At 41.0% G+C, this 14923-nt stretch overlaps 1 protein-coding gene across 1 annotated transcript in view; it reads left to right on the top strand.

The window, feature by feature from the left end:
* Positions 1-14923, top strand: part of PNPLA7 (patatin like phospholipase domain containing 7) — a 130615-nt gene that overhangs the window by 73615 nt on the left and 42077 nt on the right. Inside the window, exons 23-26 of the mRNA XM_062590991.1 lie at positions 1457-1520; positions 2899-3067; positions 3814-3996; positions 4598-4716. Coding sequence (XP_062446975.1) covers positions 1457-1520; positions 2899-3067; positions 3814-3996; positions 4598-4716 — 535 coding nt within the window. The remainder of the gene's footprint in view (positions 1-1456; positions 1521-2898; positions 3068-3813; positions 3997-4597; positions 4717-14923) is intronic.

Genomic DNA, 14923 nt, shown 5'->3' on the forward strand with positions numbered 1-14923 from the left:
AACTACCAGAAAATGAGCTGCCATAAACTTTATCTGAGGATGAGGAACTTAATATCTACTCTCAAGTCCTCCTGCTTTCCATGCTTTCTTACCAGCTTTGCTTTTTTACACTGAAATCTTCTTGACTTAGTCTCTATACTTGTGGGATATTTTTGTCCATTTTTGTTTGCTTCTCTTTCATTACCAGTGTAACAAATGAAGAGTAAACATTACATGGTGGTATGAAAATACAAGAGTGAAAACCAAAATTCTAAGTTCTGGCTGGGCCTAACACTCAAGTATGTTAAATCAGACTGTACTCTTGGCAGGAGGACTTGAGCATTATGGGAGAAACATGGTTGACCTTGAAGCTCCAGGTGGACAGCCCCAGATAGTGTACTTTTATTTTTTTTTTAACTTTTTGAGCATGTAAAGGTGAAATTGTGACTTTTTTACCATGCTGTCCATTTATGACTTCTTTATTATATGGCTTCTAAATAAATACATTACGCTGTGCTGTTCTTTTTTTTGTCATGCCTTAAGAGACTACATCTGATAAATTGTTTTGTTACTTCATACATGAATTTCAGTTCTTGTATTAATGAAAAAATGGAGTATTACATTGAGAAAACATTAATACAAGGGAAGTGTTATTTTAGGTTAGTAAATGTGAGGTTATCTCTCAATATGAGACACACAATCTTTTCTTTTGGTATGAGATGAATTCCTTAAGTTTCCTTTCTTTTGCTTTTTGTATATAGCTGCAGCTATTCTGCAGCCTCCACCACATATGGCAGCTATTGCTGCTGATAAAACAGACTTGCTAGAAAGAAGAATAGACTAAAATGTCTGCAAGAAGCTCTTTGTCACGTACTATGGCAGATAGGTGTGAACGTTTGACTCTGTAGTGGAAGTACTGTGAATTGGACTGTGCCCTACAGATCTGGGAGTCTTTTTGTACTTGGGGGATGGTACGTGCTATAGGTTCCTGTTGGGGCGTTGAGTGAGAAGTAAGGCTACTAGAAAGCTTCAGGATTCATCTGCGGAGTTATCTCAGTGCAGGTTGAACAAATAATGTGCTTCAGTAAGTCAAAGAAATAGGGGTGTTTGCTTGTTATATTGAAGCTAGATTACAAAGTTCTCTATGATTAGAAATGGTATGTGATATGCTGAATATTCTGTTTGGGGCACAAAATTTAGTTGTAGTAGAAACTGTCCTATGTGAGATTAAGGAATGCAGTAAAAAAGCTTGTAGGCTGGGACTAACGCGTTAACAGGACTCTGGGAAGATGGAGAATGGGAAGTTACTATTGCAGATAAGCAGGAAAATCTTTGCTTGGACTGTGTGCCCTCTCCTCTATAACTCTAGTCAATGCACTTATGCATTGTTGCAGTGGTATAACTACATTTTCTTTATGTAACTTGTCAAGATTTGAATGACAGGTGTTCACATACGAGCAACTTTCTGTTCTTCTAGGTCCTGCGCTGCTGCTCACAAGTGATAATATCAAACAGCGCCTTGGTTCTGCAGCACTGGATAGGTACCTGCCTTCTTTCATTGCTATTTACAGACAAATGCAGAAAGATACTATGCTAGTCTTTAAAATACAGTGTGTTTGGGAATAAAACCCCACTTTCTAACATATATTGTGCTTTCTGATCAAAGTGTTTGAGATGATGACATTTCAAGAGTGTTTAGTTCAAGTGCATAGTTTTTTTGCTTTTTGTTTTTTTTTATATCATATACTTGATTTTTCACTTGTGCAATTAGAGAAGCTGAATTTGTCCAAGTAGGCACTGTATACACATTCTTAAAGATGTCATGGAAATTTTGAAGTTAGGCAACACTGCACCGTCTTTTCTATGTGTGCAAGTGTTTAATGGTGGAGCAATAGTGGAAAAAAAGAATGTACGAGCCTGGAAATGTGGGCAGATAAGAGAAATTTTTTAGACCTATCAGTTACAGATGGGCTAAGTCTTGCTTGCATATAGCTGCTTCGCACATATAACTGTTTCCTGTATGACGTATTGAATATCTGTATACAGCTTATTGTCAGCCTGAATATAGAGTTACAGCTGACATTGCTTCTAAAATAGTAGGGTTTTTTTTAAGGCTCTTTAATAATGGTCTGCTGTGTGTGCCTTGGCTCTGGAGTCTTGTAAATGCCGTAGGTCTGGTAGCTCACAAGAGTGTCTTCCCTTGACTCCTAAGAGCATGAAAATAGTGCTGTTTGTAAAGCCTCATGAGAGAGAAAAATAAGGAAGGTTTTGCCTGTTAAGATCCTGGACAAATCACAGAGTTTCTGAGACTTTAGATCCTCAATCGTATTTCATGAATATTCCTGTCTGTGCTTCAGACAGGTTCTGTCACCTTCTCCCTAAGCATGCACACATGGTCATACTTCTGAATTTCTTACCGCGTGCCCAAAACTCTCTAATCAGATTACCCTGTGGCTGTCTACAGTGGTCAATATCTGCAGCCCAGCGCTGACTTATTTAGTAACTCTGAAATCATACTACAAGACAGCAAAAATGAAGGAGGAGAGCTCAGGAAGAGACACGTAATGTTAGATATGTATGGAGTCTGTCTTTATGTTAAGAATGACTGGATTTGTTCTCCATACCAAGACTGCAGAATAAAGTAATGAAGGGAAATGGGAGAAAGTTTTGTTTTTTTAGCAGGAGATAAAGGAGCAGCTTATTTGCATCTGTGGGAAATGGATTTTTTTTAAAAATATCTGATTCCAGAAACTGTTGTAAGACAGGCTGGATATAGGGATGGCAGTGAATGAGAGAGAGGTGCAAGTCTTTGCCTTCCAGGTCTTGTGTTTGACCTCTAAGATTTCCCTGTTGAATTCACCACTTCAGTTTGGCAGGAGCTGCAGTGTAAAAGTTTTTATCTATTTATTCTGTCCTCAGTATCCATGAATACCGACTGACTAGCTGGCTGGGACAGCAGGAGGATATTCACCGTATTGTGCTCTACCAGGCAGACAGCACCCTTACTCCATGGACACAACGCTGCATCAGACAGGCGGACTGCATCTTAATAGTAGGGCTGGGAGACCAGGAACCGACTGTTGGAGAGGTGCGGTAGTAGCTGCTTCTCATATTTGCAGTGTTAATAATCTAGATCAAAGGAGGCTGATTCCTATATGAATTTTAATACCTGCTTGAAGCATGAATAATGAAATATTTCTTGGAAACATGGATTATAAATGGAAAGAGTTAAATGAGGTTCCTCCAAAATAGCTTAAACTACTTGCAAGGTTTTTTCCTCTACAGAATCTTTCACATTTTAGCCAATGGTAAATGAAAAAAAACAAATTGCTTTGAAGCAGTACCACATTTCTGTCCAGAATTTCTTTGCAGGATCTCCAAAGAGATGGGCAAAGTCTTCTCTACCCGGATGGAATTCATGCTATGTTCCCTGGAAAAACTACATATAAATTGTGTTGTATGAACAGTTTCATGTATGTTGATACAAACTCTAAGCTGTATTTTCCCCTCCTACTTATTTTTACTTTTTGTATTTGATTACCAAAGTTTATTAGCTGGGCACACGACTCTTGCAAAGGTTGAAAAAAAAAAAGAATCTGTATTTGTCTAATTCAGTCTTCTATGAGGTTCTTAGTGTGCACGTTTGCAGATTCAGGTGTCAATACAGATCAGTTTGCACCACAGAGTGTGAGTGCGTGTGTGTGTGTATCTATATATACATACATATATACATACATACACATATATTTTTCATAATACAGTATTCTTAGATTGATGCTGAAGCAGTGTGAATACCTGATACCCAATTCCTTTGGTGTGTACAATGTGCTGTAGCTGGAGAGGATGCTGGAGAACACAGCAGTCCGAGCCCAGAAGCAACTTGTCCTGCTTCATAAAGAGGACGGGCCTCTCCCTTCCCGAACTGTGGAATGGCTCAACATGAGGAGCTGGTGTTCTGCTCACCTTCATCTTCACTGTCCCCGCAGAGTCTTTTCCAAAAGAAGCCTGCCCAAGCTGGTAAGAGAGATCTGCTTTGGTGGATGGTCCTTTAGCTGTGCTTGTAATGTTTATTTCAAAGGTAACCAGGCATAATACTGCTATGTGACGTTCAGATGTGCAGATGACTTGCACAGATACTGTTCTTGTAAGTCTGGTTGACCTCAGTTTATCATAGAAGGGATGGAGGTAGGGGGTTCACATCTTCCTTAGAGCCTTGTGTGTGTACCTTTTTGATATACTGAAGATAGTAAGTATTATCTTATGGTCATGTCAAGGGATGTGTACATGCTGTAGAGTTTTTCTCACTGCCAGGATCCCTGTGCTTGAGAAAATTGTGCTAAAGCAGAGCCAGAGTGGAAGGTTCCCAGTAACTTTCAATCCTTGGCCAAAAAAGATAAATATCTCTGTAGACAATGCTGTACTATAATACTATGAAACTCTTCCCACAATTAGTAGAAAAATCTGAGAGATGCAGGTGATCGCTGGAATTGTTTGGGTAGTTCGTTAGCCTTCTTTTCAGCTGAAGTACAGCCATCCACTCCTTAACGGCATGTTGCCGGGTGCTCATGTGTGCTCTAAATTGCCTTTGGAATAACCATCTTCCTCCTCTCTTCTGCAGATAGAGATGTATGAACGCGTATTCCAGAAACCACCGGACCGTCACTCTGACTTTTCTCGATTAGCTCGTGTTCTGACTGGCAATGCCATTGCACTGGTTCTTGGAGGTGGAGGAGCAAGGTAGGTCCCAGAACATGCTTTGGGGTCTACTGCCAAAGATCCTGGCCTACTCGTATATGTCCAGTGTCTTGTGCTGAACCAGCTGACGTGCACCTGCCAGATCCTGCAACACCACTGATACTAAGCTGTGATCTGCATTGAATTTTTGGAACAATAGATATCATGTAAGATCAGCACTATTCTGTGAGCAACGTTTCTGGGAGACTCTGAGGTGGGGCTTTTGTTCCACAGACTTCATCCACTCTGTGGATTTGTGCGTGGATTTCTGCAGAAGTAACATGAGTGTTTGTGACTTCTTAAACCCTGTCATAAGTTGGACTTAATACCAAGATATGACTAGGGCAATACAATGACTCTCCTTTGCTTGGCCTAAAGTGACAAACTGATCTTTTTTTTTTTTTCTATGGATTCTTATATTAGAAAATGGTTCACAATATTTCAAAACTCCCTAAAGCTTTTCAAAGCTTGGACAGTAAGAGAAATCATGCCCTCTAATGGGGGAGCGTTCTCTTCTTTATAATAGGTCAAAATCGCAGGTACATGCACACTTCACAGAAAGGTATTATCTTTGCAGGCACCAGGCAAGAGATGTGCTGTGCCCTCCTATTAGAATGCTAGCTGAATTCTTAGTGATCTTTGGAAGTAGATTATTTCTGACAGGTTTTTTTTTTTTTTTTTTTTTTTTTTTTTTTTTTTTTTTTTTTTTTTGAGTGTGTTCTGTTGGGTCAGACGCTGAGTTTAGTAGCCCTTTGCCTCAAGAAAGCTCTGTCTTCATTATCTTTGTTAGCATGTTCTTACAGCCCTCCTTTAAAACAAACAGTGCTTTGAAGCACTGCTCAGAAAAAAAAAGAGAATTCTTGCATGTTCTATCAATCTATTTAAAACGATGGAAATACCACATTTTTGTCTTTGGGCCAGTGCGTGCTTTGAGGGGAATGTTCACTGCAGTGAAGGTTAGAACTCCTTTGTGACAGCCTGTTCTGATTAGTCGCTTGATGCTGAGACAGCCAGTGCTTTGGCTGTTTCTCTGAGTGTCTGTAAAGATGCCCTTATTCTGCTTGCTTTTACAGATTCCTCACCTACAATAATTTCATTATTTCATTTCTGATATAAGTACTATCCCATGGAGATGCAAAGTAAAGTGGAGAAGGAGAGCTGCTACTTAGTCTGGGTATCTCAGGAGATTTTGAGCTGAATGATGCAAAGCACTCTTTCTCTTCTTTTTTGTTACAAGCTATCTTTTATCTCTGTCTTTAATGGAGCCGGTGTTGCTCTAAAATATGTGCACTTCTATACTTCTGGCAGCACATTTTGCTCATCCTCTTCCTTTTTCCCCTTCTGTAAACACCTCTATAATTTTTGCCAACTGTTTGTTTTTTATTCAACTGCTTAATTTGCAAGCTGCCTCCTGCTGATTTTCAAGAGCAGGCGTAAGAAAAAAGCAGGCTTATTAGAGTCCCTTTGTTGGTCCTGTGTTGTCCTACTCTACAAATCTGAAATGTGTGGGCGTTCTACCCACACAGCAATGTGACTGTGTCCCATGAACCACTAGTTTGCCCATCCATACAATATGGAGGACTTCAAGAGGATTAAATGGCAGAATGGATCATAGATAAATATGATATTTTCTTTGTTCCCTGAAACCCTATTTATATCATGGTCCAAAGTGCTGCCTCTGGGGCTCAGGCTGGCACATGGATGGTATGTATTTTGTTTTCAATGGGAAGCTACTTGTATGCTGTTTCTGTATTTCAATCATTAACTTAATTGTAATTAGATGAAAAATTTGGATATTTTTAAGAGCTTACTTTCAAAGTGAAAATATAATTAAGAACTTGGGGAAAGGACCAAGCTTTCCTGAGATCTATTTAATAAAAAAAAAAAAAAAAAAGAGAGAGAGAGAGAGAGAGAGAGAGATAAAACTGCTTTTGGAAGATTCACAGTAGGTTCTGTAGGTTCTTAGATCCCCATCTCTGCTGACAGGGAGACCTTGAGGAGATTGTGCTCTCATCTAAGGTACTACTAATAATTCTGTGATTAAAGCCTATTCCATCTACATACATCTTGATGGGTGGCTGCACAGACATTTGATAGTTAATTTAGGCTTCGGATCATATCCGACAAGAAATATCCTCTTACCTTTTTCTAAAAGTATGAATCATACTGGTCACAATAACCAAAGACAGCTAATAAAGTTACCGGATGCTGGCTAATGGTTATTTCTGTTAATGGTATTGTGTTCTGTGTCTCCAGTAATATCAGTTATTTAGTTATTTCTGGAATGTTTGTCTGGCTTCCCAGTGACAGTTGGTTTGGGAGGTTTTACCAGAGCAGTTTCCTGGTAATTATCTTTGTGGTTTGTCATGACAAAAGGAGCATAGGAACTTGGGGTTTTCTCTCTCTTGTGAGTATAAAAATATAACAGATCAAAGTGATACAGTTCTAAAATTATAGTATTTTGCTTTTGTTAAGTGCTAATTTAATTTCAGTTAGAAACATTATGGAGTTTGAGGGAAGGAAAGGGGATTTTAGTGTAGAAAAATAATACCTTTCCATGCAATCTGGTTGCCAGAACAATGAAACATCAAACCGCAACAAAAGTGTAAACCCTCCATAAATCCTTTAGCCATCCCACATACAGCCCACCCTTTCTTTGGTTTTCTATAGTTGCCTCAGCAAAGCCACTTGGAGACTGAAATTTATGGGGAGTAAATAATTAATGGAGAAGATCTGGGAATGGCTATAGCTTTGGAGAAAAAATTGGTCATGATGTGTTAAAAGACTAATTTAAGCAACATTGGTAAGTTTTGTTGATTATAAATGTCGCTATTCTAGGAGCAAATTTGGTCCAACACGCCTGTTTAACAGAACGATCTGGGAATGTGTCTGATAGTGAAATATCCTATTTTTGCTGCTCTCTGTGTGTATTTGGAAAATAAAAGGTCTAGTCCTAAGTCTGTTTTGGTTCTTTTGATAGGAAGCTTTATCTCTAGCGCTGCACATCATACAAACGCATGAGGCGTGTAAGATGTGCGTATCGGAAGGGAAAGAGTTAAAAGCGATTAGATGGGCTATCTAAAATAAAACGGATACTATCCAGCTGCAGGTCCGTGCTGGGAACGCAGCTGGGGCTGGGGGGCCTTCAGCGGGCAGTCGAGGAGCCGGCGCGTACTGCCCTGCCTGCGCCGAGTGACGTAGCAGTGGACAGGACTCGGCGGTGCTCTGTGCCTTTCGCTCCCCTCCGCTGCCCTTTCCTGGAGGCAGAGCATGGACCTGCTCTTCGAGGATATTTGGAGATTTTTTTTGTCTGGGCATCTGCTCTTTGCTCTTTTCTCTCCCCTCCCCCTCCCCCATTCAGCTTTCTCCTCAAACTTATTATTTCACCTTGTAGCTTTTTTCCGCTCTTCTTTCTGCTGACTCCAAGGGTTAGAATCCAACTTGTGCCTTTGCATTTTGGGCTGTTGGCCCATTTAATCAACTCTTCCTTTCTGCCTTTTCTTCTTCTGCTCTGGCCCTCTGGAAGAGGAGGATAAAAGCAGCAGCTTGGGAGAAGCAAATCAAGCATTCTCGTGATGGATGCATGTTTGTGTGCGTCTGAACCTGCTTGTTGCCCTCTCTGGCTGGCTGGTTGTGCGTTCCTGAAGCCTGTGCTCTATGTAGGGTGCTTGGACTCTGTGTTTGAGAGAAGGCCAAATGTGCCGGTACCTTTGCCACCCAGGAATTTATTAGCTGCTGCTTTGAGTGAGGGACCCCTGGGATGTGCTGAGCCTGGCTTGAGTCTCTTTCTGTTCCTTAAAGCCTGGAATTATCTTCTGATTTGATGAGTTTGCCTAGTGAATGAAAAGATGAGACAGTGCCCGAGAGGCAGCTCTCGTAATCACTCTGCTCTCAGAAAATCCTGTTTGCCTGCTTACGCCCTCAGAGCTTGACTCCAAGACCCCTGAACCACAAGGATGGAATACGGCGGCTTGACTGTCTCCGTGGTCATTATGGTTGGCTGCGACTCCAGTTCGTTCAGGAAAGTCTGACAAGAAATCTGCTTATCGGTGTTGCTTACTTTCTCTGCCATGAGCCGCTGATCCCTTGGCCCTGCCATTTGTCAGGAAGCTGTTGAAGGTGGAATTTGCTTGTTCTTAGTCTGCACTAGGATGAAGGCTTCTAGCACATAAGTAATCCCTAGCATGGTCAAGTTGGGCAAAAAGCCGCAGATGATAGAAACAGTCAGGATCACTGGTGCTTCACTGTGCTTTTCTTTGTAAAGGACCCTCAAACGTAGCAGGATTGGAGGGAAGGCATACAATGGTTTTTCTTCTCGTGGAAATCAGAAACCTCAGAGGGACCCTGGGTTATCAGCTTTGGAAAAAAGGAAGGACTTTTTATTTTTTTCCCCCCTTGTATCTGAGGTTGAGGCCTCCAGCACAGGGGAAGAACGACGCTGAAGACCTTCCCTTCATCCTGAGTGAGCCTCTCTACTCATATCATAGAAAGCCTGTGAGGAAAAAAGTTGTTCTAAAACTGCCACTGCAAAGGTGCAATACTTGATGTGGAGATGGTGGGTGCATGACATCAATTACTGGGCTTTTAATGAGGCATAGTACCTAGAAGCATGATGAAAGTTACCTTTTTGAATTATTAAACTTGGTCACGTGTGTTAAAAGAATGTGTGTGGGGGGAATGACTGGAGGGGGGCAGAACTTGCCATCTGAATTCAGAAGCTGCCTCCAAGGTGTGCACTGGAAATACTATCACAAAGAATATAAACTAATGCTTTTTTTCCTACAGGCTTATAAACTCATTCAATGTAGAGGTTACAGAAAAGATAAAAGAAAATCACATGGGAATTTCCAGGACTCTTGGTGGTCCTTGCGTGAGTTTAAACATCAGTCCAGGTATTTCTGTTCCTTTACTGGGTTCAAAACTTCATACGGACTGATTCTGATGAGGGACGTCCCTAAGTGTAAGGGATAGGGATTTAAGGAGCCCAGCTGCACTGGTATTACTGGTTCTTTTTGTTGGAGAATAAACCTGCTGTTCGTCTTAAGAGCTTGCTTCATCATGTCTTAAGGCTTCCACCTATCTAGATCATATTTAACCTTCTTGTCTTTTTTTTTTCTTTTCTTGACTATGTCTCTGTTGATCTACAGATCTTGTTTTCTCTTCCTTGACACATCCAAGCCCTGAGATTACCCAGATTCCCTGCTGCCTGTCCATCCCACTGTCATTCACACTTGCTTTCCTTACTTCTGCCCCCTGTCCCTTTCCCACTTCCCACTTCCATATCCTCTCTCAAAGGAGAGGATGTCTCAACTGTAGAGACAGTTGGCAAATTACATTTTTTACAAGACTGAGAAGTGCCCTTATTTGTCAGCTTAAAAGAAATGCGCTCAGCTTCGAAACAACTCTTCTCGGGTCGGGCGGTGGGCTTTCGACCTGTGCTGCACTGTGCAAACAGGTTACTGGCAGCAAAGCTTAAGGCTGCTGTGAATGGTTTGTAATGGGGCACAATTATCTCCTTGATTTGTTATCCCTGTCTCACAGTATTTAAAATTCACAGTAAACAGGGCTGGCAGCATGAAAAATGTGTACAATTTAGATTCTAACACTCTGAAATACTCAAAAAATACAGTTTCATAAAACAATTGTGCAGAACTAAATTATGAAGCAAAGTTCCAGGTAATTTTTTTTTCTTTTTTCTTTTTTTCTTTTTTTTTCTTTTTTTCTTACGACTTTGCCTAGGATAGTTCTAAAAGCAGCAGCCACCTCTCTCTGAGTTGCTTGTATTTTCATGAATTATTGTAGCTTTTGAGGGTTAAGTTGCTGAAGGAATGAGAAATTATTACTGCTCTGAATCATCTGATGTTTTAGGAAGGTGGTTGTTCCCTTTAAATGCAGTGGATTTATACCTTCATCTCAGCGGGCTGAATGTGTCTGGAGGATTTGCTTGAAATCTGATATCCAGCCGAAGCATTAGGGTGAAGTTAACTCTTGTTTATTCCAGTGCTCAGCAGTAAGCAGGCTGTTGGTAACTCCATTCATGTTTGCTAGGTGCATTGCCAAGACATGGTGAACACGTTTCCTGGGGCTGCTGAGATTTTTAGAAGTATCCTTGCCCGTTTTGGGCCATACAGGGTCTGGGCAAACAAGCTCTGTAATCCCTTGTGGATTGTGCTGAGAGCCAGCTCAGAGATCTTTCTGCCCATGGTATAGGAGAGGGCTCTGAAGGAAGCCACCAGGTTCCTGCAGAGCTGCCCCTGAGACCAAGATCCTGAGGTGGCATGTAGGGAATCTGCTTTCCTGTATTATAACAAAACAAGTCTTAGGGAATACATTCCACTAAAAGGATCCCATTCCTTATCCTGCTGGTGCTGATAAAGATGTTGGGAAACCAAACTGAAGTACAAAAGAAACTGGGAAAAATGCTGCTTCTCTTCCCTTGTGAACCAAAGGATGAAGCACATCTCGCAGCACTTGCGGTCTATTATTGGCCATAACGGTTTGGAAGGCAAGATTTCTGTTTCCTGTAGTCTAGAAGTATCGAAATTACATGACAGAGACTTGAGTCTGCTCTAAGACTTGGGGAATAAAATTGAATATCCTAAAACATCCTTTCTCCAGTTCCCTTTCTTCAAAGTAATTCCTTTGCATGCCAAGCGAGGTCTCAGGCTTTGGACCTGTGGCAGGGCAGGAAGTTAGCAACTGTAAGGTTAATCCTTGTGATCTTTGCATCTGTCAGCCTGCAGTCTTTGCCCTTTTTCAAATATGGTTGGCTTTCTACTCTGCTAGATACATTTCAGAGAAGGGAAAGCTATCTGATGACTGCTAATATGTTTATGTGTGTGCAGATAGATATCTGTATCTCAGTATGCAGTGGTAGTTTTTCTTTATTATGTCTCTTTTTAGCTCAGATTGATGTGTGGGGACTTTGGGGCTTGGAATTATTCATACAGATATTTGGAGAAATGGCCTATACCCTGTGTGTTTGTGCTTGTGTAATGAGTAGAGGATCCATGGCTATGTGCAAATAAACCAGACTGTAAAACAAAAACTGAATTTTAGGGTCAGCAAAGCACATAGGCACCTGGCTTCCCAGTGTATTTCAAACAGCAGATTTGATTTCAGTGGGGTATGCAGGAGCTGAAATAGCTAAGAAGCTTTTAAACTCTTTGAGTCTAGGCCTTAATGATAGAATTGCACCTTTGATGAGATGTTTTATTTTTGATGCTGCCCCCTGAGAGAATGGAGAAAAATGGTAAGGAAGGTGGGATCTGCCTTGGAAGCAAAGATGATAACTTATGTTTGGATACCTAATTTGAATCTGATCCAGATCAATCCTGGACTACTACTGTTTAAATAAAACCAAGATCCTAAAAATAGAAGTGCAATCTGAGCATTTGCTTACGTTAAGAAAACCTCGTGAGACATGGCTGTGAACTCATATTGAAGGCTTTGGACTTTCTGTTTGCAATTGGTTGGCAATGTACTGTACTGTGATTGCTCCTAAGAGGCTTTGCTTTGATTTCTTCAGGGATGGTTCATCTTGTGTATTGCTCAAGTGCTCAGGCTAATTAATGGTGTTTATGCATCAGTTCAAAATTTTGTCTCAAAGTGCAGTCGTCTTAAGCGTGGACAGAACCACGTGGCTGTTATCAGGTTTCATTCTGATAGCTCTGTGAGTTGTGCAATAGTTGGATCATCATATGCACATCAGTCTAGTTCTTATGGCTTTGCACCCATAGTATGGTTAATGATCTGATTTTCTCTTTCCCTGTCTATAGCACCTATCTAATTACTCATCTGTTGCCATTCGTAATGAAGGTGGAAGATTATAATATCTCCTATTTAAATCCTTCATGCAGCAGGAGCTTGAGGGCTGGAGAAAAATATCATTGCAAGGGGTGTATTTTGACTGTCCTGATCTCCAGTCTCAAACTCATCGAACTCATTAATTCATAGCCGTACTTTGATATACTGATGAAATTAAATGAACAGATGGTGGACTTTTCTTACAGTTTAACTCTTGTTATTAGTTTTACATCTCTCTGTATCAGCAGAATTAAAATGTGTGCCTTGTTGCAAAGCCAGAAGTGGAATAAATCAAGTTACAGGGAACTTTTTTTCATGTAGCTGTTTTAATACTATGATGAAAAACCCACACATTTTAGGGAGGATAATGAATCTTTGGGTTGCTGTATTTTTTTAGGAATATATCTAAACCTATCTGGGCAATCAGCTCTCGTATTAAAAAAGAGGCAATTGGAGAACTTGTGAGTAAAATCTAAATGGGTAAGTTCTTTCATATTTTCTTTTTCACAGCAGTCTTTTATATGGTCAGGAAGAGGTAGTGGACAGCTCTTCAACTTGTTTGCTGGCCTTTCATGGCCTCTCCCATCTATTCCCCTGTGGATCCTCTGCCCCTGGCTCTAAGGTCTGTGGACTGTTTCTGCCCTTTCTGCAGCTTCCAGATTTGTGCTCAAACAGGGTTTTTGAAGACTCTTCATAAGTAACTCAGGACAGGGAGGGGCAGTGGAGGAGGGAGAATATATGTTTTCCAAAGAAAATGACTTTTCGTTGCCCAGAGCATGAGACAGAATCGTGCTTGGCCTCTCCAAGGAGCAAGTGATTAGGGAGGTATAGTTGGCCACTAGCCTCTCTTTCCCCATCCTGCGCTCACGTACAGAAATATGCCTCTGGCAGGTATCATCACAAAGCAAAAAATCCATCAAGTTTTCTGATTTCCTTTTGCTCCAATTTTATTTTCATTTTTCCTCCCCTCCAGTCCTCTGGTGGTTTACTCCCACATGATGCTTCCCGCTGCAGGACTAAGCACACCTGACAGCCCTCCCAGGAGGTCTGAACAGTTTTTGCTCGTTTACTTATTTGTCAAGCACCAACCCATCTGTTTAAAGTTTAGTTCTAAAGTTAGTATATAGAACAGAAACTGGATCAGCAGTGAAAGAAGTTGAGTTTGGGTTTTGTCGCAGGAAGACGGTTTTACCGGGGGTGTGATAAGTAGGAATTACTCGTGCGCGACTAGTGCTGAGTAGGACATTCAGGAGCTTTTAAGGGTAACTTGCGGTTTTTATAGCACGCCAAGGGAAAATGGTTTCTTATCTCTGAGCTAGGGAGATGAGGGGGATCTGAAGGCAGAGCTAAATGGGAGGATGAAATGAGGCTGCTGTTGATGGAGGAGGAAGCAGGAAGAATTTGAGTGTCTGGATCAATTTACTTGTACCTGGGCAGGGTCATCTTTAAAACCGTGCAGTGGAAGGGTGGAAGTGTCCTTCAGGGCAACTGCTGGGACACATCGCATTGACAGCTGGATGCTAGGATGAAGAGCAGAGAATGGGGGATTTCTCTCACTGTTTCTCTTAGAAAAGAGGCTTAATTCTTAAATGCTGCCTTGATTGGAAAATTCCTCTTAAATACGGAAGCAGTACTGCGGGAGCAGAAATGCAGTGGTCTGGTTTCTGTTGTCCTTTTGAGCTGACAGCTCAATCACTGTAATTCTTCTGGCACATTTACGATACTGGAAAGTTTTCTGGTCAGGGAAGCTGGGAAATAATATTATTGGAAGGATACGAGTATGATTAGATTTCAAAGCAACATTTGTATGTGGTGTTGTAGCTGCAAAAGATTGAAGGTGCCAAATTGGAAATAATAGAGTTTAGCTTGTTTGGCTTCTTTCCAAAGCAGTGACTATGCCATGTAGGAAATCTAACGAAAAGCAGATGGAAAAACTTTTTTGTGTAAATAACGAACTCTTCATTATCTCACATCTCTAGATATCATTGTGAGAATCTCCAGAGTAACTCTAAGTTATCTATTAAAAATATATATAAATTCAGATAACTCTATAGTGGATGCAACTGTATCTGTTAGTCTGAGATCTGCTGCTACCAGTCTTAGCTTCAGGATTACAGTCTGGGAAGCGCAAGCGAACAAACTTGCCATAACTGGAAGGGCTTTGAAAATTCCTGCTCGTCCTCCTGGAGGGGAAAAGCCAGCAGTGGCCTGGAAATTTCAAAGCAGCATTGGAGAAATCGGTGACCGATGCACCGCTTGGGCACATCTCTAAAAATGTATATAGCACAGATGAATATGTATTTACTTATACAGTGAGTGTGCTGGGTGATCTGATGACTGCTCGTAACGTGCTTTGAATCAAAGTTGTTAGGTTAAGGCAGAGTGGGTCTTACTTTTATACCCT

This window comes from Rhea pennata, chromosome 18 (genome assembly GCF_028389875.1).
Source record: "Rhea pennata isolate bPtePen1 chromosome 18, bPtePen1.pri, whole genome shotgun sequence".
Taxonomy (NCBI): Eukaryota; Metazoa; Chordata; class Aves; order Rheiformes; family Rheidae; genus Rhea; species Rhea pennata.